The sequence below is a fragment of the Dendropsophus ebraccatus genome, chromosome 9, assembly GCF_027789765.1.
Source record: "Dendropsophus ebraccatus isolate aDenEbr1 chromosome 9, aDenEbr1.pat, whole genome shotgun sequence".
Lineage (NCBI taxonomy): Eukaryota > Metazoa > Chordata > Amphibia > Anura > Hylidae > Dendropsophus > Dendropsophus ebraccatus.
This window is the reverse complement of record NC_091462.1, coordinates 116,471,278-116,497,159: the sequence shown is the minus strand read 5'-3', so window position 1 is coordinate 116,497,159 and position 25,882 is coordinate 116,471,278. Positions and strand designations below refer to the sequence as shown.

Sequence of the window (25,882 nt, the reverse complement as noted above, 5' to 3'; positions counted from 1 at the left end):
CCTCCATGTAAAGCAACTGCATTACTTTTATTCCAGAAGAAAAAACAGAAAAGGTTTCTACTAGTTAATGTCCTTGATAAGCTCCTACTACATTCGATGACCCCAGAGTTAGGTGTTGGGTGTTGTATCTGATCGCAGCTCCTGTTAGTGTATCATCCAGAAGTTTGGGTCATGACACATACACAGACTCCAGCACTTGGTGGGAGCACCTTACATTGGAGCGACATGATCCTGGATGAGTTACAAGCTTTACAGTATGCAGGTCCATCTTAATCCCTTTACGTCAAAAATACATAGGTATACGTTCTTACTGCACATACTACGTGTAGTAGGAATGTATATATTCGATCCTGAGGTGAGAGGGGTCTGCAGAGAGAGCGGCCCCGCACACATAAGGGCCCTATTCCACGGGACGATTATCGTTCAGATTATTGTTTGAATATTGTTTGGTTGAATAGCAGTTAACGATTAACGACCAAACGAGAAATCGTTGACGGCTTAATAAGACCTGGACCTATTTTTATCGTTGCTTGTTCACAAATCGTTCGCATTGAATAAGTCGGTCGTTCACAGTAGTAACAAACTCAATAATTAACGATTATCGTTCCATGTAAATGGGTGAACGATTTCAGGTCCTTCGCAACAGCAGTCGTTTGAATCGTTTATCGTTAACGATTATGTGAACAATAATCGTCCCGTGGAATAGGGCCCTAAGTGCCCAGCATAATGACAAGCAGCTGCAATCGCACAGCTGCTTGTCATTTACCCCTTAAACACCGCAATCTATAGTGATTGCAGCGTTTAAGGTACTCAGTGATAGGACAAGCTCCTCTGCAGGGTTCCCTATCGCTTGTACCGATGGGCAGGGGTAAGTCACTTACCTCCGTCCTGACGGATCGGACATATGTGCATAGAGTCTGCTCTCAGGCAGGCTCTATGCACAGATCGCCGCTAACAGGACCCCGTACACAGTGTATGCGATCGTCTGCCCATGTAATCGTTTTTATGTTGGCTTATGTGGACAAGGATTAAGTAGCATGCTTATTCAGTGAGAACAGGGAAAGGCGTTCCCTGTCTCATCGAACATGTGAATACTGTTCATGCAGAGGATACCAGCTCCCTGTGCTTTCTAGGTCTAGAAAGGGTCGATCGTGGGGATGGTGGAGGGGATAGGCATCAGCGCCTCCTCAGAAGAGAAGCGATTTGGATTGCTACATTAGACGCGACTGGTCCAAATGGCCTGAATGAAAGGAATGATTGGAGTGTCTTCCTGTAAGAATTCATACTTATATGTATATTACTGTATCTATTATTTTGTTTGTCTATTGTTTATTTGCACTATACACCTGTTTGGTTATATAAGCAACCTCCCCCCGGTAGTGACATACTCTTGACTTGACAAAGCGCTGCGGCACTAAACCTGTTAAAGATCTGATGACCCGGTGAGTGCTTTGGATTTTTTCCTCCTTTTTTACTTTCTATGGCAATTTGCTGCTGCTCCGGACAGTTCCTGACATGGACAGAGGTGGCAGCAGAGAGCACCATGCCTGACTGTAGAGAATACACCACTTCCTGCAGGACATACAGCAGCTGATGTCGAACCGTTCGAGAAAAGTTAAGTTTGAGTCAAACATCACGATTTTCTCGAACTCGAACTGAACATTTTACTGTTCGTTCGAGTAAGCGTTCGAGTTCGAGTGAAAGTTTAAGCGCCTATTTGCCAGCCAGTCAGTGCAGGGCCAATGAGAGTGTCAGAATCATCAGTGCTGATGTATAAGGGTCTCATTGGCTGCTAAAATCACATGATCATCTCATATAAAACTATCTGTGATGCTTTCTGAACGCCATTTTCAGCTCACTCACTGTGCTGTATACATTGCTCTCTGACTGTCTGCCTGCTTTCATGTATGCTGTAATTTAGATTAGTGAGATAGGTAGTTAGTGGGGTGTTTAGCAAGCTTAGGGACAAGGTTAGAATAGAGTTTTCACAGTAAGCATTTTCCTATCCATAGACAGCAATACATAGGTTTAGTATTGCAGGCTGGGACAGCTGCTGAGGACATCATCAGTGGAGGATGAGGAGGATGGAGTAGTTACAGTGCGGGTCCGACCTAAGAAAGGGAGAGGGCGGTCGCACAAGCCTGCTGATATTACTCCACCAGCCATGGTCAGTGGTGGCAGCAGGGAGACTGGTAGTAGCTTTTCGCTGTCTAAGAGGTCCCAAACCTGTAAAGCTTGGGCTTTTTTTGATCAAGCCTCTGATTCTCAGACTGAGGTGATATGTCGTATTTGCCGGCAACGCGTTAGTAGAGGGAAAATGAAAAGTGTTTAAGGCCACACAGGTCCTGGGCTTCCAACCACCGTGACATCTTCTGCCTCCTTCTCCACTTCCAAGCTAAAGCGGCCCTCTGCTGCGGTGTAGCATGAGCAACACCATCTCCAGTCAAAGATACTGTCAACCGCCTCCAACCACCAGCAACACAGCTCACACCTTCTCCTACCATCAGTGTGACCTGCACGCCGTACAGCAGCCAGTCCGGCAGCCAGCCTTCTGTGTACCAGGTGTGGGAGCATAAGAAACACTTTCACCCCAGCCACCCCAAAGCCAAATGTCGGCATTGCCAGGCTGTTGGCTATGGAAATGTTGCCTTTCCGCCTGGTGGACACAGATGGCTTCCACCACATTCTGGCCCTGGCATGCCCCCAGTATCAGATTCCTAGCAGGCATTTCTTTGCAAGAAAGGCTGTCCCTGCCCTGGCCCAGCACGTTGCAGAAAATGCGCGTTGGCTGCATCTATGTCCATCAAAATTCATCTGACTACAGACACATGGACCAGTAAGCACGGTCAAGGTCATTATATATCCCTGACTGCTCACTGGGTGACTTTGGTTGATGACACTGCCTCTGGTGCCTCTGGGTCTCCGTCGATAGTTTCCAAAACTGTTGGGATGGGGCACAGCCAGGATCTCCAACCTCGACAGGTAGCATCACGTGCTAAGAGAAACCAGGCCGTTCTTAAAGGGGAACTCCGGATAAGAAAAACTTGTCTCTATTAAAAGTACATTAAAAGTTATATAGATGTGTCTATACAATCTGTATCTACAATCTATATATCTGTACGGTTCTGCCACACTGGTAGCTGATAGACATCCAGGAATTGAAGAACAATGGCCTCTGTGCTAATCCACATTGTCTCCTGCTCCTACTGCTCTCCCACCTTAGGAGACAAATATTCCATGCTTCTGTCTCACATTGTGTGTGTTTGCTGAGCACAGGCTGATGATGCAGACAGGGGGCAGGGTGAGATGTCACAGGAGGCGGGGCTGGATCCCCCAATCCCCTGAGTGATTCACCATCTCTGACCAGCCAGAAGCAGCTGTTGCACTGATTTCTCTGATTGTGCAGAAGTGTGCAGTGAAATTAGGGCTGTGTTCACACATGTTGGAGTATCATTGCAGTACTGCAGCGTATTCACAAAAATGATGCAGTAACACAAGTAAATGATGCTAAATGGCAGAGAGGATCAGAGCCTTATTGTGCGGCTCAACTTCAAAGATAAAAGATGCTTGATCATAATATGTGCGTGGAAATGAAAAGAAAAAACAAATCAAAAAGTTATTTACTTTATTCCAATGTCAGCGTTACAGGTAGAGAATAAAGTGTGCTGTGTGGTGTTACAGGTAAAGAATACAGCGTGCTGTGTGGTGTTACAGGTAGAGAATACAGTGTGCTGTGTGGTGTTACAGTAGAGAATACAGTGTGCTGTGTGGTGTTACAGGTAGAGAATACAGCGTGCTGTGTGGTGTTACAGGTAGAGAATACAGTGTGCTGTGTGGTGTTACAGGTAGAGAATACAGTGTGCTGTGTGGTGTTACAGGTAGAGAATACAGCGTGCTGTGTGGTTACAGGTAGAGAATACAGCATGCTGTGTGGTGTTACAGGTAGAGAATACAGCGTGCTGTGTGGTGTTACAGGTAGAGAATACAGTGCTGTGTGGTGTTACAGGTAGAGAATACAGCGTGCTGTGTGGTGTTACAGGTAGAGAATACAGTGTGCTGTGTGGTGTTACAGGTAGAGAATACAGTGCTGTGTGGTGTTACAGGTAGAAAATACAGTGCTGTGTGGTGTTACAGGTAGAGAATACAGCGCTGTGTGGTGTTACAGGTAGAGAATACAGTGTGCTGTGTGGTGTTACAGGTAGAGAATACAGGGCTGTGTGGTGTTACAGGTAGAGAATACAGTGCTGTGTGGTGTTACAGGTAGAGAATACAGCGCTGTGTGGTGTTACAGGTAGAGAATACAGTGTGCTGTGTGGTGTTACAGGTAGAGAATACAGTGTGCTGTGTGGTGTTACAGGTAGAGAATACAGCGTGCTGTGTGGTGTTACAGGTAGAGAATACAGTGCTGTGTGGTGTTACAGGTAGATAATACAGTGCTGTGTGGTGTTACAGGTAGAGAATACAGTGCTGTGTGGTGTTACAGGTAGAGAATACAGTGTGGTGTGTGGTGTTACAGGTAGAGAATACAGGGCTGTGTGGTGTTACAGGTAGAGAATACAGCGTGCTGTGTGGTGTTACAGGTAGAGAATACAGCGTGCTGTGTGGTGTTACAGGTAGAGAATACAGTGTGCTGTGTGGTGTTACAGATAGAGAATACAGTGTGCTGTGTGGTGTTACAGGTAGAGAATACAGCGCTGTGTGGTGTTACAGGTAGAGAATACAGTGCTGTGTGGTGTTACAGGTAGAGAATACAGCGTGCTATGTGGTGTTACAGGTAGAGAATACAGGGCTGTGTGGTGTTACAGGTAGAGAATACAGTGTGCTGTGTGGTGTTACAGGTAGAGAATACAGCGTGCTGTGTGGTGTTACAGGTAGAGAATACAGCGCTGTGTGGTGTTACAGGTAGAGAATACAGCGCTGTGTGGTGTTACAGGTAGAGAATACAGCGTGCTGTGTGGTGTTACAGGTAGAGAATACAGCGCTGTGTGGTGTTACAGGTAGAGAATACAGCGTGCTGTGTGGTGTTACAGGTAGAGAATACAGTGCTGTGTGGTGTTACAGATAGAGAATACAGTGCTGTGTGGTGTTACAGATAGAGAATACAGTGTGCTGTGTGGTGTTACAGATAGAGAATACAGTGCTGTGTGATGTTACAGGTAGAGAATACAGTGTGCTGTGTGGGTGGGACAACAATGAAATGATAAAGTACTGCAAATAATTCAGTAACACAACCAAACTGCAATGTGTGAACACAGCCTAGATGTTCTGCACTAGATTTGGGCGGGAAAGGTGCAAGGTGGAGGACTGTGATTGAACACCTGAGGGAAAGCAATGCATTCTGGAACCTGTAGTACTGTGTACAACTGCTCAACCAGGAAGTACAGCCACACAATACAGAACAAAACCCCCCAAAACAAATGGTTTTTTGGTAGTTTAAAAACTGGGATAGATAGTTAAGTAATGCTTTATGCTTCTGCAGGTTTCATTTTTTTAACCTCTACCTGGAGTTTCCCTTTAAATTATTTTGTCTTGGAGACCGTCAACACACAGGTCAAGAGCTGTGGAGGGCTTTGAAGTGCCATGAAAAACTTTTTCCCAGTAATTGAAGCACATTACAAAGTTATATAACTCTGTAATATGCTTCAATCTCCTTACTCACACAGACCTGATTACTGCCGTCACCTAATCTCCTAAACTCACACAGACCTGATTACTGTCGTCACCGTCACCAGGCAGCTCCTTCATGTGAGGATGAGTCATCAGCAGGAGGGCGGGGCTAGCTCCTGTTACACCAGCCTCCCCCTCCCCTCCTTGTCAGGTGACTTTGCTTGCTCAGCTTATCTTCTCTAGTGACATGACTCCTTCACTGAGTCCACGGCAGCAGGAGAGAGGGTATGAGGGGAGGGGGGAGAGAGGGTATGAGGGGAGGGGGGAGAGAGGGTATGAGGGGAGGGGGGAGAGAGGGTATGAGGGGAGGGGGGAGCTGCCTATGGGCCGGAGTAAGTCTGAGGAAAGATAAGCAAGTGAGATGTGACAAGTGATGGCTTGCAGTTGTTCAGCCAATGGGAGCTGAGCAAGCCTGTCACCTGACAAGGCAGGGGAGGGGGGAGGCTAGTGTAACAGGAGAAGGAGCTGAGAGAAGAGCTTGGTGACGGTGACGACAGTAATTAGGTCTGTGTGAGTCAGGACACTTCCTGGTGGGGGGTGGAGGGGGGAAAAGACAGGGAAGGGAGGCAGAGAGGTGATTGAAGCACATTACAGAGTTATATAACTTTGTAATGTGCTTCAATTACTGGGAAAAAGTTTGGCACTTGTCCTTTAAGTGCTACACTGGTGTTGACGGTCTCGGTCTCCTGAAGAAGGCTCTAGGTCTTAGCTCCCACTTCCAGCATTTGCACACTGCTTCAGCACGACTGGCATCATTGCAATGGGATCTGGGCCTCCCTGTCAACTGTCTCATCTGTGATGTGGCAACATGCTGAAATTCCACGCTCCACATGCTCCAGCGGTTGTGGCGTAGCGTAATTCCATTATGCAATACGAAATGTCGCAAGGCCTTACTAGCAGTTGTACAGACCTTGGGGTGTTCACTCATAGAGAGTGGAGACAGGTTAAATATCTGTGCACCATCCTTGCCAGTTTTGAAGAGGCCACCAAAATGGTCAGTTGAGACGATGCCCTTGTCAACATCACCATTCTGGTGATATTTTCAGTGGAACAAGCATTAGGCACTCTGCGGCAGCAGGTCTCAGCAGTGATGGAGGAGAAGGAGGCAGACACGGAACCATACTCACCGAAGAATGTAGAGGACCCAACTGTTTCACAGTTGCATAGGTGTCCTTTAGGCACTGGTTCTAGGTCGAGGGCGGATGCAGGACGGCAGCACCGCTCCCACGGTAGAGCGCATGAGGCTATCCAGGCCTCTGGTGATCGTCAGGAGGAAGAAGTGGAGGAGGATGAGGAGGCAGGGGTGGACACCACCGGTACTGATTACCCTTCACTGGTAAGGGGTTGGCACAGATTACAGGGGGAGGAGGAAGAGGATGAAGATCCTATTAGTGCCTCTCGACCCCGAGGCTTGGGAGATCCCAGTAGCATCTCACACATGAGTGCTTGGATGCTACATTACTTCCAACATGATCCACGCATCAAGGCAATAAAAATGAACAGCGATTACTGGGTGGCCACCCTCCTTGATCCCTGTAACAAGACCAAAGTGAGCAATTCCCTTCCACCCAAAAATTGATAGTAGAGTGCAAGATTTTGAGACAGTGCTCATTGACCAACTCAAGACTAGAGATGAGCGAATTTGCTGAAGTTCGGGTTCGTATTAACCTGAACTATTGGCTTCTGATTCCCGCTGTCTGCAGCCTCCGTAAACTGGGTGGATACAGCATAAGGACCGCCTGGAAAACTCATCTCTACTCAAGACAACTTTTGGGTCTTCACATTCTAATGTTACAGTGGAACAGCGTCAGCAACTCGGCAGCAGTAGAATCACAAGTAGCCGCAGCAGCAGCAGGCAGTGTGGCAGAACCATTCTATGTGACATTTGGCAATCAATTTTTAACACCTCACCAACGCCGGCAAGGCAGGGCAGCATTATGATACACAGAGACCGCCTTAAGACCATGGTCCATGACTATCTGCGCTTCAACATCAATGTTTTTGGACTTGGTCTTGACCCATTCAACTTCTGGGTGTCCAAACTGGATGAATGGCCTGAGCTTGCTCGACATGCCATAAAATTGTTATCTTGCCCAGCAGTCAGTGTTATCTTGGAACGCACATTCAGCACAGCTGGCGGGGTTATAACTAAAAAACATATCCGTCTATCAACTGACAATGTGGATCGTTTGACATTTATAAAAATGAATCAAGTGTGGATCTCTGACAATTTTGTTGCCTTTGTTGCCAATGTCACTGACTAGTAAACTGTCTTCTTGAAAATGTGAAATACACATTTCCACTACACTACATCTCACATCTGTAGCTCCCATGCCTGCTGCTTCTAAAAATTGGATTCTACTGCTGCCCACATTTAATGTTCAAAGTGTTACAGCTGAATTTATTTTTGAAAAATACACCTGTTTGAACTTGATGCGCACTGCATACACCTCTTTCTCCTCATCATCTTTGTAGGCCATGTTCTGCTACCTAATTTAGTTGAACCGCAACTTTTGTCTTCCTCGCTGGGCTCTTCTCGCTGCCACCAGTGCTACCAATTTTTCCTGAGTGAATCAATCTTTGATACAGAGGAGTTGGTAGTTAATTTTTTCCTGAGTGAGTAAAAAGCCCATTTCTGACAGTCTGCATTGCAGAATAATTTTTTGAAAAATCAATCTCAACATCTGTTATACGAACTAATCTTTGATACAGAGGAGTTGATGGTTTAATTTTTCCTGAGTGGGTAAAAAGGCCATTTTTGTCAGTTTGCATTGCTGAACATTTTTTTAAAATAATCTCAACATCTGTTAGATTAATCAATCTTTGGTACAGAGGAGTTAGTGGTTAAATTTATCCTTCGTTTGTAAAAAGCCCATTTTTGTCAGTTTGCATTGCTGAATAATTTTTTTTAAAATAATCTCAACTTCTGTTGGTAGTTAAATTTATCCTTAATGGGTAAAAGCCCCCTATTTTTAGTTTTATAGGTGAAATACCTTTCAAATATACCGTGTGCTATTGTCATACAGATATATATCCAGGAAATAGATCTCTATTAATAGTTCTCTCTGTTGCTAAATCTTTCTAAACATCAAAAAGCGTAATTTTAGCAACTTTTAGGTGCACCGAATATTGAAATATACCAGTGCATTATTGTGATCTCTCTCTCTCTCTCTCTATATATATATATATATATATATATATATACTTTTCTGTATTTTATATTACATATATCTTGTGCCACACATTTAGCTTTTGAACTTGGTGACAACTAGAGGTTGTAAGTGAGCAACAACAGGTGTAGGAAGATAGAAGAAGTGGAGATACAGTTGACCGCCAATGGTACTGCTGTCTAATCTACTCCAGCTTGCAGAGGCTGCTACCACTGCACCCCCTATAGCAGCGCCCGTCAGCTAAAACTCCATGTTCCCCTTTGGGAACAAGCCTGCAGAGTCGTAACGTTTATTTCTTGGACATGCAGTATTTTATCCCCCTTTTTTTCTTTTATTCTCACAGCCAAATTTCAGGCTATGAGTTCCATGTTTCCAGCTTATTCTTCTGGGTGGTAATTCCAGCTTCTCCTACTACATATAGGTGTCAAAATTAACCCAAACATCTCCTATTGACTTTAATGGGGTTTGAGTTCAAGTCAAACATCGAACCCAACTTCACTACTGTTCAAGGTTCGACTCGAACATTTTACTGTTCGATCATCACTACTGATAAGTACTGGAAGACTGGAGATTTTTAAATAGAAGTATATTGCAAATCTATGAACTGGAACCAGTTCATTTAAAAAGAAAAAGATTTTTGCCAGAGTAGCCCTTTATTTAGAATTGTTGTGCGGTTTGAGGAAGGCAAATACAAAGTCAGATGTGAGCTGCTCTTAGCGAGATGTTTGGTGGAGTCACGTGGAGCTCAGTATCCATGTCAGTAGAGTTAGGAGTGTCCATGCTGGATCTGGAAGGCAGAGACTTCCTGAACACTTCACACTTGGCTCTGGGATGTTAGTCACCTCGGTAAATGTTATATCTGGGATGTAGTTCCTGATCCATGACTGGTATGAGGTCACCTGGGTGTACACAGTTGGTTTTCTTGGTTGACCACATTTAGCCCCCCAGCTTACAATGCCAACTTCGTACCAGACCCCACGCACTTTACACACCAGAGGTCCTCCAGAGTCTCCCTGCAAAGAAGATGAAGAAAATAAAGAAACAACAGCAAGTAACAAGAAAATATAAATTTCATAGCAAAATAATGTGATTACAAATATAAACTCGGAATCAATGATTTATGGTCAATGTATTTACTGTAGGCCAATTGATCTCACCTGGCAGGTGCCTCTCAGTCCTTCCTTATACCCGGCACAAATCATATCATCCAGAATTATTCTTTGGCTGCTGCTCACTGAATTTCCCTCATGATACATCTGGTCACATTGTGTTCGGTCTATTAGTTGAGCTGTCACCTTCTGGAGGGTCTGTGGATCTGGCAGACTTACTATAAAAGTACATAAAGTTTATAGTTCTCTTGGAACCATTAAGGCCCCCATACACCTTAGACTTGATTGGCCAAACATGTGGAGGACATGAGGAACATGACAAATGTGGAGGTCGTGACCAATATGTAAGACGTGAACATTACAAATGTGGAGGAAATGAAGGACATGACAAATATGGAAGACGTGAACATTACAAATGTGGAGGACATGAGGAATGTGATAAATGTGGAGGACGTGAAGGACATGACCAATATGTAAGACATGAACATCACAAATGTGGACGACGAAAAGAACATTAGAAATGTGGAAGACGTAAGGAACATAACTAATGTGGTGGTTGTGAAGGTCATGAGAGATAAGGGAGACATGAAGAACATAACAGATGTGGAGGACGTCGCAGATGTGGGAGACATGAAGAACATGACAGATGTGGAGGATGTAAAGAACATGACAAATGTAGAGGACATAAAGACAAATTGGAGGACATGAAGGACAATTGTGGAGAATGTGAAAAACGTGACAGATGTGAACGACGTATAGAACATGTGGGAGACATGCAGGACGTGACAGATGTGGAGGATGTGAAGGACATGAAAGACGTGGGGAGCGGGAAGGACATGACAGAGGGGGGGACATTAAGGACATGACAGATGTGGAGGATGTAAAGGACATGACATATGGGGGGACCTGAAGCACATGACTGAGGGGGGGGGACGTATAGAACATGACAGATGTGAAGAACGTGGACACGAAGCAAGAGAAGGCCATTAAAAAAGTTGTCTAGGGCTTCTGCATGATAATCTCTGGGATTGGGATCCTGGGCTAATTTAGAAGAAAATCTGCCTGGACATTCCCTTTAAGAATAAGAAGAATGTAAAGAGTGGAAATAAAGTAAAGGAAATGGACAGGAGTTGGCTACATTGGAAATATAAGAACGGTTTCCTGTAGTATCTCACCTTCTGTGCTGATTTTTCCCCAGCCGGTTACCCAGCATTCCATGCCACAGGGGAAGGTGACCGAGGGAAGACAGATGGGCATGATGTACTTGGTGTAGGTGACGGGTGAGGAGAGTTTCAATAAAGCTATATCTCCTCCGCTCGTAACACTGGTATACTGGGGATGGTAGACAATCCTCTGCACTCCGCTAATGACCACATTAGAATCCAAATACTGCAGTGTGTGTGCTCCCAAATACACTGTATAGTAATAGGGAGTAATATCGCTGAGAAAAAGGGGAAAAGCATCTTTTATCAGTCTCGGTGTGTAAGAAGTTGTCCACCATGAGTGGACAGGACCCCTGAAATACTCTGTGCTGTGGGAGGGCCCCACTTCCCCTATCAAATTCCTTTTATAATGTCTCTCAAAATCGAACCCCAATCATTTTAAATAAGGATCATTCTTTCTGTGCTTTTTTTCCCCTTTGGTTTTAATCCCACAAATGCACATATAAACAGTTGACAAAAAATGCATTTTAAGGTTGCAGTACAAAGTCAACTTTATATAGCTAAAGGAGAGTATATATGCAGGGCCGATTCTGGGGTCTCTGCCGCCTGAGGCAAACCTCAGGCAGCCTCCCCCTCACTAACGCCCGAACACCCCCTGCGCGCCCACCCGCAGCAAGCCCCGAACCCCCGCACCCACCCGCAGCAAGGCCCCCCCCCCGAGAAGCGATCGCCACAGCGTAAACCCCGCCAACCCCGGCCACTCACCACAGCCAAGTCACCCAGGAGTGCTGCGGGGTGACATCGCAGGATCCCAGCGGGCCGTGGGGACAGCAGTGACCGTGGGCGGCGGGCCGGCTGCACGGCTGCTGTCATTTTTGTTAAGTGAAACTTAACACAAATGACAGCAGGGGGAATATTATGCCGCCCCCTGCAGGACCGCAAAATCTGCCGCCTGAGGCGGCATGCTCATTCCGCCTCATGGCAGAATCGGGCCTGTATATATGGTCAAATGGAGCCGAGGTTACACGGAGCACACAACAGGTGTGGTGGCACTTACAAGTCAACACAGTGGGCAGCGCTCATTACCCACTGAGGGGCGATCAGGGATCCTCCACATAAAGAACAGGATGAGAACAAACAGTATTCCACATAGACTTGCCATGGCCATTCTCCCGGTACAGCCGCCGTGCCACCTACAATACGGCTTGACACCAGCGGAGAGCCACAAACAGAACTGGCTGCCCGAGAATCCAGGGGGAGCGAGGAAACATCTGGAGGAACAAAGGCAAATATATAAATAACTACATAAATCTATATAAAATAATTCAAGACAGTTATATTATAAAGAGAGTCTCCTCACTGGTGGCAGAGCTGGGCCTGTAGGATCGGTCACAGTCTATAGTCGGGTTGGAGATGCTTCCTATGTTTTGTGGCAGCTCTGGTACGTAGCTCTGGATCCATGAGATGTAGGTTGGTACCATGGTGTACACCCCAGGGCGATCTATACTAGTACAACCAAACCCCCAGCTGATAACACCGGCCTGATACCAGACGCCCTGCGCTTCATACATTAGGGCGCCTCCGAAATCTCTCTGCAAGATATAAATGTGCAGATGTCAACAATTCAGATGTTATTAAATATGGGAAGAATCAAAAATTATTATAGTCACCACCATTACATGACTACTACCCCTATTCACCTTCTATACAGTCACCACCATTACATGACTACTACCCCTATTCACCTTCTATACAGTCACCACCATTACATGACTACTACCCCTATTCACCTTCTATACAGTCACCACCATTACATGACTACTACCCCTATTCACCTTCTATACAGTCACCACCATTACATGACTACTACCCCTATTCACCTTCTATACAGTCACCACCATTACATGACTACTACCCCTATTCACCTTCTATACAGTCACCACCATTACATGACTACTACTCCCTTACACCTTCTATACAGTCACCACCATTATATAACTACTACCCCCATTCACCTTCTATACAGGGCCGTTTCTGCCATGAGGCGGAATGAGATCAGGCGGCAGATTCTGCGCCCCTGCAGGGGGCGGCAGGCAGCAGCCCTGCAGCCGCTCACCTGTCCTGCCGCAGCTGTCCCGTCGCCAACGCTCACCGCTGTCTTCCCGGCCCTGCAGCCGCTCACCTGTCCTGCCGCAGCTGTCCCGTCGCCAACGCTCAACGCTGTCCCGCGCCGTCAGCCAGCAGCTGTCATCACCCTCCAGCGAGTCATGAGTGCCCGGGGTCAGTGGGGGCATCACGCCCCTGCTGACCCTGAGCACTCACGACTCGCTGAAGGGCGATGACAGCTGCTGGCTGACGGCGCGGGAGCACGGAAGGGAACAGCGGTGAGCGTTGGAGGCAGGACAACCCATCGGCGGCAGGACAGGTGAGCGGCTGCAGGGCCGGGAAGACAGCGGTGAGCGTTGGCGGCGATGACAGCTGCTGACTGACGGCGCGGGACAGCGGTGAGCGTTGGCGGCGGGACCGGACGGCTGCTGCAGGACAGGTGAGTGGCTGCAGGGCCGGCCGGGGAGGGCGGGGTTGTGCAGGCGCGGGTGATTCAGTTACGGTGGGGGGGGGGGGTTGTTGCTAGCGAGGGGGCGGCCGCCTGAGGTTTGCCTGCTTCTATACAGTCACCACCATTATATAACTACTACCCCCATTCACCTTCTATACAGTCACCACCATTATACTGTATAACTACTACCCCCATTCACCTTCTATACAGTCACCACCATTATATAACTACTACCCCCATTCACCTTCTATACAGTCACCACCATTATACTGTATAACTACTACCCCCATACACCTTCTATACAGTCACCACCATTATATAACTACTACCCCCATACACCTTCTATACAGTCACCACCATTATATAACTACTACCCCCATACACCTTCTATACAGTCACCACCATTATATAACTACTACCCCCATTCACCTTCTATACAGTCACCACCATTATACTGTATAACTACTACCCCCATACACCTTCTATACAGTCACCACCATTATATAACTACTACCCCCATACACCTTCTATACAGTCACCACCATTATACTGTATAACTACTGCCCCCATACACCTTCTATACAGTCACCACCATTATATAACTACTACCCCCATACACCTTCTATACAGTCACCACCATTATACTGTATAACTACTACCCCCATACACCTTCTATACAGTCACCACCATTATATAACTACTACCCCCATAAACTTTCTATACAGTCACCACCATTATATAACTACTACCCCCATACACCTTCTATACAGTCACCACCATTATACTGTATAACTACTACCCCTATACACCTTCTATACAGTCACCACCATTATATAACTACTACCCCCATAAACTTTCTATACAGTCACCACCATTATATAACTACTACCCCCATTCACCTTCTATGCAGTCACCACCATTATACTGTATAACTACTACCCCCATACACCTTCTATAAAGGCAAGACTAGAGATGAGCAAATCATTAAGTTAACAATGAACCTCGATTGGGGAAGTTCGCTAATCGCTAACTATGGTCGATATTAACCTAGAAAGCATTGTGTTCCCATGTTCTGTTCACAGTACCTGGCAGAGGCCTTTATCTCTGGAGTGAGAACATATCATGTCATCCAGAATGATGGAGACGTTACTGGAGAAGCTTGTACGATACAGACCATCACATCTTGTTTGGTCAATAAGAAAAGTCTTGACCTTCTCAAAACTTTTGGGAAATTCCTGATTACCTGGAAATACATGGAAATGTTATTTTATAGCAGGAAACATTTTAGAAGCTCTTTAATCCATCTTTCCCCTCAAAACCCTTTAAATTGTCTCTGTCGGTGGGAAGGCGAGTCTTCGGCAGCTCCTTCTCTTTTCATGTAACCAGTGGCACTTGATGGAGTCATCGGATGGCTTGTCCGTCACCACTTGCCGTCTTTCATCTGTGTTTTCATGTGTTTTTCTGTCATAACCACCAATCCAAGGACTCTAGCGTTGAGTGATAACGTTACACTTTCATGAATATTTTCCACATTTCTTACACCCGCCTGGTCGCTGTAACTCTTTAGGGATAATAACCACAAGGTTATCTGTACACAGCATAACTGTCTCTGCCTCACCCATATTCCCCTATGCAGACTCTGACTCTTGTCTTCTTGTCTTCTCTTGCTTTAATCCCTGGAGGGGGGGGGGGGGGTTATTCTATCAGATTAAATTGGTTTTGATTGTAATTTTTAGTGATGAGCGAACATGCTCGTCCAAGCTTGGTGCTCATTCGAGTATTAGGGTACTCGATGGTACTCCTTACTCGGACGTGCATCCCTCCCTACACCCAACCCTTCACCTACACTATGCTCCACACCCTCCAGCAAGGTGTCCAAGCGCAGCGTTCAACTGTCCTTACAACAGACCTTTGAACAGAAGCGCAAATACACTGCCACTCACCCGCATGCACAAGCCCTAAATGTGCACATAGGCAAACTGCTGAGCCTGGAGATGCTGCCCTATCGGCTGGTAGAGACAGGCTTTTGGGAACCTCATGGCGGTGGCTGCCCCTCGGTACTCTACTGTGTCAGGCCTAATTTTTGGGAGGTTCCATGCCTGCCTCATCTAAAGGCCAGTAAAGACCACTTTATGGTCTTTTTTTTTATTCTTCAATTTCAATTTTCAAATCGAATCGACTTCAATTCAAGTGCTTTTTTGCAGGGCTTTCTGATCATCTATTGTATCTCCAAGATACACACCACTGTTCAAAGGAACAGACAGTAATAATGGTGGATCCTAATTAAGCATCCTTGTGTTGTCCATTTCGAACCGTATTATCTGTGGATGTGAACGTGCAGGTGTCCTCTGCCATCCTTTCATTTTTTAGCTGTTTCAAAGGCAGTAGTCAGCTGCTCATTAAAGGCCACTTTATGGCCCTTTTTTAATCTTCAATTTCAATTTTCAAATCAACTTCAATTTGACTAATAGTCAAATTCAAATTCGACTATTTTGCAGGGCTGTCTGTTCATCTATTGTATCTCCGTGGTGTCAGGCTAAGTTTTTGGGTGGTTCATATGCTACCTCTGTTTTAATGGTTCACTGTGTTCTCACCGCCATGCTGTTGCCCAGAATTTGGCGTAATAGTGCGATTAGGCAGCCTCAGAAGCATCTATGCATGCTGCCCCTGCTGTTTCCTGTCCATTTCTGTGGTGTTTCCATCATTTTCTTAAGGTGGAAGGTTTTCACACAACCTTCCCAGTGCGGAGCTTGGGTCCCCTGCAAAAATGCTTGAGTTTCCCATTGACTTCAATGGGGTTCGTTACTCAAAACGAGCACCCGAGTATCGGGAAATAATCATCTCGAGTAACGAGCACCCAATCATTTTAGTACTCGCTCATTACTAGTAATTTTATATTTTACGTATCCCTCCCAAGTTTATTCACTCTCCATATACATATATAAACTATATGTATTCACCCCCCTGTCCATATGTATTAACTCTATATGTACTCACCACAAGATTTATCAAACCTTGTGACGGAACGCATGGGGTCTCATGCTTGAGGAAGTCCTTAGTGATGGAACGTATCGGGTCTTGTGCTTGAAGAAGTCCTTAGTGACAGAACGCGTGGGGTCTCAGACCTCAGGAAGTCCTTAGTGACAGAACACGTGGGGTCTCAGACCTCAGGAAGTCCTTAGTGACAGAACGCGTGGGGTCTCAGACCTCAGGAAGTCCTTAGTGACAGAACGCGTGGGGTCTCAGACCTCAGGAAGTCCTTAGTGACAGAACGCGTGGGGTCTCAGACCTCAGGAAGTCCTTAGTGACAGAACGCGTGGGGTCTCAGACCTCAGGAAGTCCTTAGTGACAGAACGCGTGGGGTCTCAGACCTCAGGAAGTCCTTAGTGACAGAACGCGTGGGGTCTCAGACCTCAGGAAGTCCTTAGTGACAGAACGTGTGGCGACTCAGACCTCAGGAAGTCCTTAGTGATAGAATGCATGGGGTGTCATGCTAGAGGAAGTCCTTAGTGACAGAATGCGAGGGGTCTTAGGCCAGATATTTCCATTAAATTTACGGTTGGGTTTTGTACCTTGAAACTATTTTTGCACTTTAGACTTGTCTACTTTGCAGCCTATTTGCATCTGACACTAGTGATATTGCACTACTGGTATTCATTTGCACGTGCATTATTATCTTTAGCATTACTTTGATATTACTGCGTTCTCCATTCACATTTTTTTTGGATGTATCTGGCTTCTGTGTTAGTTTTCGGATTGTCCCGATATTTGCATACTGTATAGTTGATTTTGAGGTGCAGTCTGTTTTAGCCAGCTCTTTTTTTATTTTGTTTGACACACAGGACACTACAGTAAAACCTTAGATTACAAGTAACTTGGTCTGAGAGCGTTTTACATAACAAGTAAAAAAAATTTTTTAAATTGTAACTCAGTAAATGAGCAAGATATCATAAATCAAGCCCCACTGTGACCTCACCCTGATACTGTACTGGGTGGAAAGCCCTCTAATTTTACCCGACTGCTACCTAATTAATTCTGCTGGTGATCGGACGTCTTCCGGCTCTCCTCTGGTGCCCGTCAGCTTCAGGTACACTTTTGAACTGTGTAGATCCTCCTGTGGAAGCGAGCTGCTCAGCCTTATCTCCTCTCCCTGCTGCCGGAGGACTGAGTGTGAGTGAGGCTGCAGCATGTTCAGACAGCCTAGACCCTGCGTGCACAGACATAACCCAAGTGGTGAGTGCTTCAACTCCCATGGGCCATGTCCGGACATCTCCCGCCGCTGATGTGCATGTGTTGCCCCCAACTTGCCTACACATGGCACTGGATGGTGTGTGACCACTGCTTCCCTCTGAGCCCAGAATGAACCCTTTACCCATAGCTGCTCCAGGCAGCCAGGACTAGTACTAGTAGGTTTACAGCAGGTTTTTGATTTGGTATACAAGCCGTATACCCCCCAGATCTACAGAGGAGATGGAGAGATCTGTATATAGGAGACTATAAGCCATATACCCTACAGATATACAGGGAAGATGTATCTGTATATAGGACACTATAAGCCGTATATCCCCAGATATACAGAGGAGATGGAGAGATCTGTATATAGGAGATTATAAGCCGTATACCCTACAGATGTACAGAGGAGATGGAGGGATGTGTATATAGGACATAAGTAGAAACAAAGAACAAAAAAAGGCAGAGCGCCTCATAGAGTAGTACCTCTGGATAGAAATAATGATCTAACACATGTAAAAAATCATTGCTCACCTTTTGGGGTTGTGGAAACAGAGCCACAACACCCAGCAGCACATGTAATGGTGTTCAACACACCTCCCAGGGATAGGGGTAGCAGCAGTCTTCACAACAGGTCTAAACCGGGCTCCTTATGCAAGGTCCCGTGGAGTCAGGTAAAACCAAATGGTGCCAAAAATGACAAAAAAATGACCTGGAGATTGCGCTCACCACCAAACAACGTAGTAGAAACCGATGTTCACATAAAACACGATTTATTCAGTCCAACAATAACGCGTTTCAGGGCTATGGCGCCCCTTAGTCAGATTCAGGACAAAGAAGTTTGTCCTGAATCTTACGAAGGGGCGCCATAGCCCTGAAACGCGTTATTGTTGGACTGAATAAATCGTGTTTTATGTGAACATCGGATTCTACTACGTTGTTTGGTGGTGAGCGCAATCTCCAGGTCATTTTTTTGTCATTTTTGGCACCATTTGGTATATAGGACATAAGTCACTGATTATAGAACGTTACACTTCAAATAAACATTAAAATATAAGACTCACCCTGAATAGAAGTGTTACCCCATCCGGTGACCCAGCCCTCCATGCCGCAGGGGAAGGTGGCGGCAGCAGGTGGCAGGCAGATGGGCAGGATGTCGGGGGTGTAGGTGACGGGGCTGGAGAGCTTCAGCAGAGCAATGTCCCCTCGGCCTCCGGGGTCTGTATACTGGGGGTGTCTGATGATATCACTGACCTGAGCGGTGAGATTATCCCCCGCTGTGAGGTGATCTCTCCCCAGGTGTATAGAGTAATGCTGCGGCTTATCCGAGCTGGTGAGGGAAAAAAGGGAATCACAAAGAAGCATGAGATCTATATGTAAGAGATTCATTGCAGATTGTGTGATCACATTAATTATATATCTCATCATTTCTCTAAGTATCTCAAAGTGTACAGAGCCGGAAACATCTGAAAATCCTTTACAGTGACAGAACATTGGAAGGGTAAGGCAACTTCAAGACTCCAAGCTCCCCATTCATGGAATAGATTGCGTAACCCATTCCCCGACATTTGACCTCCAATCCCTACATGGCTGCAAGACTTTAAAGCGACTCTGTACCGACAATCTGACCCCCCCCCCCCCCCCAAACCACTTGTACCTTCGGATAGCTGCTTTTAATCCAAGATCTGTCTTGCGGTCCGTTTGGCAGGTGATGCAGTTATTGTCCTAAAAAAGAACTTTTAAACTTGCAGCCCCGTGCCCAACGACCAGGGCTTAGAATATCTGTGCCCTAACCTTGCACCACCCCTCCGTCCCTTCTCCCTGCCCTCCTCATCATTAGGAATGCTCCAGGCAGATTGTCTCCTATTCCTCACCTGTGTCAGCACGGCACATGGGCTGGATTGTTAAGCACCTGTGCAATGTTCAGACAGGAGAAAATGTTCTAAGGGCATTTCTAATGATGAGGAGGGCAGGGAGGAGGGACAGAGGGGTGGTGCAAGGTTAGGGCACAGATACTCTAAGCCTTGGCCGTAGGGCACGGGGCTGCAAGTTTAAAAGTTGTTTTTTAGGACAATAACTGCATCACCTGCTGAACGGACCCCAGGACAGATCTTGGATTAAAAGCAGCTATCCGAAGGTACAAGTGGTTTGGGGGGCACAGATTGTGGGTACAGAGTCACTTTAACACCTATTTAGCATCTACAGTATTGTAAATGATAGATGGGGTGTATGGAGCGGATACAGGAACTGAGCCTGCCTAATATCCAGCAGGAGCTGGCTGACAAACACAGCTTCTACCGTCCTTTAGCAACCAGCATCGGAGTATGATTAAGAGTAACCGACTCTCTTAAGAGAAATGAAGATGAGTGCAAAAAAGATGAAAACTTCACCCTACAGTGCACCATAATGATTATTAAAGAAACTATGGTGCAAATACATTTTTGTGCAGTTTTTTTTCATATTCATTCAACATTTTGGTTGCTTAAAATATTATATGGTAAACACTGGTGACACTAACAATATATGTCACTAACTGACATATTATATGGTAAACTATGGTGACACTAAAAACTACAACGGCCAAAAAGAAGCTCTGAGGACAGATGAATAAAAACATTCTGGACCTTAGAAGGCTAGCAATAACAACTGTAAGCTAAAAACAAAAATAGCTGTGGAAGGAAGGGGTTAAACCCAGTTATATTAGAGGGACGACAGACGAGTGATGGTCACCAGTCATCGTACTCACTTTATAAAGCAGTGAGCAGCGGAGAGCACCCACTGGCTGGAGATCAGACTCCCTCCACATATATGGGACCCCGAATACCACACGCTGACCTGCCAGGGCCACTGTCCATCCAGGGCATCTGTACCCTCAGCAGCCTGGCCGGAGACCACCGGAACGCCGCACACCGGAGGGGACCAGGTTGTGTTGTAGGAGACAGAAGGGGAGACTGTGAGCGAAAGGGTAAAATGTTCTGGTTGGTTTTTGGGGAAAGAGATATGGAAACAAGTACTGTATATTTATGATCTAGTTTATAATAGATTTTATAAGTTAGCCACAATTTGAAAAAAAAAATAATAATTGGGTTAGGCAATTAAAAAAAAAAGTTTTTTATCGTTTTCGGAAGAACAGATAAAGAAGCAAATCTATGGTAACAACACTGTATAACTTTAGCCACAAAATTAAGAAATATAACAAAACCTTTAAGGACAGGCAGAATTAGAGACTGGTGTTGAGTGGATTTGCCAAACTTTTCCATGTTGGCAATGTTCTCCGAGCCCAAGGCTCGAGCCCAATCCTGAGTGTTACAGTTTGGCAAGTCTGCGTAACAATATTACAGGTGTATTACAATAGGGGCAGCTCACCTATTAGACTATTAGAGGTGTTACTTACCACCAAGGACCATGAGGAGTATCAGAGGCGCTGTGCCCCTCGCTTTACCCCACATTGCAGATATACCTTCTCGGTGAAGAGGGTGCTGGGACCTCTGACCCTCTCCCCTTTGTGTTGGTCTTATTTATACTCATGACAGTGTTTCGAGAAGCGGCTTAACATTTCTCGTCATTTTTGTTAGTGTGGTATTTCTTGAAAATCGAGTTACTGAAAATTGTCATGAACATCATTTACATAAACAGTAACAGAAAAACCCTGATTAATGTTGGTCATATCCGTGTCCTTTTCATGTTTACATTCCAATATCCATAGAAGATTGTTGGCAGAAAAAGGCCACCTGGTCTATCTAGTCCGCCATTTTAGTATTATATATATGAACAAACCATATGATGATCTCCAATACCATAACCAGTGGTAGCTTATTTATCTACCATGTGACAGAGGAGAAGTTTTGGTAAGTAAGGATTGTCTGGTGTGTGCCATAGGACTGATATTCCTGGAGGGCTCAGTAATATAGAGAATGATTTAGCTTTACTAGATAAGCGTCCAAACAATGGAAACTGTAGCTATGTGTTTCCAAGTGTAAAATAATCCACTTGGGGAGGAGGAATCGTCTATCCGAGTTTTATATCGGCAGTTCTGTGTTGGCAAAGACTTCAGGAGAGAAGGATGTAGGGGCAGTGATTTCTGACACCTCACAATGAGTCACCAGGAGATAGGGAAAGCAAATGGTATATTGAGCTGTACATATATAATGCTATGCTGGGCTGTATATATAATGGTATGCTGTGCTGTCTATATATCCACAGCACTCCTTGGTAGGCTTAAAAAAAATGCGGTTTATTCAAAAGACTTGTGCAGCATACAAACGCGACGTTTCAGCGGCTAGCTTCCGCTATTTTCAAGCGTGCCCAGTGAAACACATGTGAGTCATTTATATCCAAACCTCATTCTGTGATTGGTGAAAGTTAAATTATACATTCATTACAGCTGTGATTAAGGATCACGAGGGTTGCTCCAGGCATCCCCAGTGATTTACATACATCAGGTGATTGTTACTTGTCACGTGATCACATAGTGTCCATTCCGTGTCTGTGATAAAATCGCTTGAAAGTTCATATAGGCAAGTAGCCGTATCTGTACAAAGTTCCATATTATAACAACTTTGCATATCTTAGGATGAAGAATCACACCAATGAGATATCGGGAGTAGCAGGAAGGGCGGTATGGTAAGTAAAGTCACATGACTTATGGCACCCTGTCTGATGTTACTAAGCAACATGACGCTTGTTGCTCACCTGGGAGTAGCACGTCACTGCGGAACAGCACCTCAGCCGGATTGTGGTCACAGCACCAGTGTGAACTGATGCCTAAATGAGTCTTCCACTTATCCCACTCCAAAGAGGAGATCTGCGGCGCTTGTTATTCAGCCGAACTCCGGAGGACCTCTCCAGGTCCAAAACGTAAATCTGCATTGCCGCTCAGTGTGAATCCCGTATTCTGGTGTAGCACGTCATGTGTTCCAGGGGCCAATTATGTGTGCTGGATGATAGTTATCCCCCATTGCTCCTGGTGGGTTCTCCATCCTATTAATTACATTATCTGCAATAGACGAAAAATAAGGTAAGTACATAGTATATTGTGTTTCACAATTATTTAACATTTTTTACCACAATGAGTCCGCTTTGGGCAAGTGGAGAAAAAAGTTACCTGAACATAGAGTTGTTAACCTTGTACTCAACATTGAGTCCACTTTCACTTAACGCTTTTAATTTAAAAAATCCACTGTAATTCACGTTTTTTTAAGACATTGAGTCTGTCTCCACCATATTTTAATGGAGGCACTCTGTCACTTACCATTACTTTCAGTTCTTTTTCAGAGTGACCCACTTCTGTACAGTGTTTCGATAATGGTAAATCCATTTTTTGCTATTCGATGTTGGCCAAATCTGTACGTAAATCATATGTGGTTTCAGCTACATATATTTTTTTGCATATCACATAGATTATCCAGTCTGATTGACATGTTAAATAATGTCTTATTTTGTATTTTTCTTTTGTACCCGGGCGGATGAAATGTGTCCCCTTAACCAAGTGTTTACATGTCATACAGTTTGGGCATGGGTAACAGCCTCTTTTCTGCCTAGACAGAAAAGTTTGAGTGTCAGTTTTCCTTATAGACATGACTGTTCTAACAAGTCTGTCTCGTAAGTTAGTGTTCCTCCTGTAAGAGAGTAATGGGGGGAGTTGGAGTTCGGGAATGTTAGGGAAGGAATCTCGCAATATATACCAGTACTTATGTATACTTGGTCCTATTCTGGCTGATATTGGAGTGTATGTACTCACAAATGGTATACGTTTAAGTTTGGTTTCTTTTTGTGTACTCTTTTGTAGTAATGTATCCCTTTTGATGCTGGATATTCTATCCTGACCCTTATGCAGTAGAGTTCTCGGGCAATTGTTTATCACTGTCTATAATGCGGCGAGCCCGCAGCATCTGAATATATGGCAGTGAGTTTATCATCTGTCTGGGATGGCAACTTGTATAATGTAGAGTGTTGTTACAGTCTGTAGGTTTTCTAAAGATGTCTGTATATAGTTTGTTGTTAGTTAATGTCACTTTTACATCTAAGTAATGAATTTCACTGTTTCAGTATGTGCCCGTAAACGTAATAGTACTGTCTAGTGTGTTCAAGAAATCAATGAACTTACATAGATCACTCTCCCCTCCTGTCCAAATTAGGAACACGTCGTCTATGAAACGCCACCAGACCAGAACATGCTGGAACTGGTGGCTTCCATAGACATAACGCTCCTCCAAGAAGGTGACAACCAGATTTGCATATGTGGGCGCTACATTAGCGCCCATCGCCACACCCCTTTGCTGTAAAAACACTTGATTGTTAAACATAAAGTAATTATTCGTCAGAACCATCTCTAGCAGTTGCATAAAAAGATCACAGTCTTTGGCAGTTAATGACAGAGAAGGTACCCGCAGTCTTTAAGTGCTGCTCCATTTTTCAATATTTTTATATATATGTATATATACACTCACCGGCCACTTTATTAGGTACACCATGCTAGTAACGGGTTGGACCCCCTTTTGCCTTCAGAACTGCCTCAATTCTTCGTGGCATAGATACAACAAGGTGCTGGAAGCTCCTCAGAGATTTTGGTCCATATTGACATGATGGCATCACACAGTTGCCGCAGATTTGTCGGCTGCACATCCATGATGCCAATCTCCCGTTCCACCACATCCCAGAGATGCTCTATTGGATTGAGATCTGGTGACTGTGGAGGCCATTGGAGTACAGTGACCTCATTGTCATGTTCAAGAAACCAGTCTGAGATGATTCTAGCTTTATGACATGGCGCATTATCCTGCTGAAAGTAGCCATCAGATGTTGGGTACATTGTGGTCATAAAGGGATGGACATGGTCAGCAACAATACTCAGGTAGGCTGTGGCGTTGCAACGATGCTCAATTGGTACCAAGGGGCCCAAAGAGTGCCAAGAAAATATTCCCCACACCATGACACCACCACCACCAGCCTGAACCGTTGATACAAGGCAGGATGGATCCATGCATTCATGTCGTTGACGCCAAATTCTGACCCTACCATCCGAATGTCGCAGCAGAAATCGAGACTCATCAGACCAGGCAACGTTTTTCCAATCTTCTACTGTCTAATTTCGATGAGTTTGTGCAAATTGTAGCCTCAGTTTCCTGTTCTTAGCTGAGCGGAGTGGCACCCGGTGTGGTCTTCTGCTGCTGTAGCCCATCTGCCTCAGAGTTGGAGGTACTGTGCGTTCAGAGATGCTCTTCTGCCTACCTTGGTTGTAACGGTTGGCTATTTGAGTCACTGTTGCCTTTCTATCAGCTCGAACCAGTCTGCCCATTCTCCTCTGACCTCTGGCACCAACAAGGCATTTCCGCCCACAGAACTGCCGCTCACTGGATGTTTTTTCTTTTTCGGACCATTCTCTGTAAACCCTAGAGATGGTTGTGCGTGAAAATCCCAGTAGATCAGCAGTTTCTGAAATACTCAGACCAGCCCTTCTGGCACCAACAACCATGCCACGTTCACAGGCACTCAAATCACCTTTCTTCCCCATACTGATGCTCGGTTTGAACTGCAGGAGATTGTCTTGACCATGTCTACATGCCTAAATGCACTGAGTTGCCGCCATGTGATTGGCTGATTAGAAATTAAGTGGTAACGTGCAATTGGACAGTTGTACCTAATAAAGTGGCTGGTAAGTGTATATATATATATATATATATATATATATATATATATATAGTGGTATGCTGGGCTGTATATATATATATATATATATATATAATGGTATGCTGGGCTGTATATATATATATATATATATATATATATATATATATATATAATGGTATGCTGGGCTGTATATATAATGGTATACTGGACTGTATATATAATGGTATGCCCGGCTGTATATATATATATATATATATATATATATATATATATATAATAGTATGCTGGACTGTATATATAATGGTATGCCCGGCTGTATATATATATATATATATATATATATATATATATATATAT

The 25,882-nt window shown here is 44.9% G+C and overlaps 1 protein-coding gene and 1 pseudogene across 1 annotated transcript; both read right to left on the bottom strand.

The window, feature by feature from the left end:
* The window catches only part of LOC138801881 (transmembrane protease serine 9-like), a 32,887-nt pseudogene extending 17,816 nt beyond the window's left edge, over positions 1-15,071 (bottom strand).
* Positions 15,072-15,086: 15 nt separating this feature from the next.
* Positions 15,087-24,159, bottom strand: LOC138801879 (prostasin-like). The gene is made up of 5 exons (XM_069984975.1): positions 24,003-24,159; positions 20,643-20,847; positions 18,961-19,226; positions 16,664-16,761; positions 15,087-15,227 (listed from the first exon to the last, which is right to left on the bottom strand). Exons 1-5 carry the CDS (start codon positions 24,157-24,159, stop codon positions 15,087-15,089), a joined length of 867 nt encoding a protein of 288 aa, XP_069841076.1.
* Between the last annotated feature and the right edge of the window lie 1,723 nt (positions 24,160-25,882).

Excerpts from the sequence above, each read along its gene's own strand:
- LOC138801879 (XM_069984975.1), bottom strand. The coding sequence starts at position 24,159 with ATGGGCGCTAATGTAGCGCCCACATATGCAAATCTGGTTGTCACCTTC. Across the intron at positions 19,227-20,642 it reads GCTGCTCACTGCTTTATAAA|CTCGGATAAGCCGCAGCATT; the intron begins GTGAGTACGATG and ends TTCCCTCACCAG. Across the intron at positions 16,762-18,960 it reads GGGTAACACTTCTATTCAGG|GACTTCTTCAAGCACAAGAC; the intron begins GTGAGTCTTATA and ends TCTGTCACTAAG.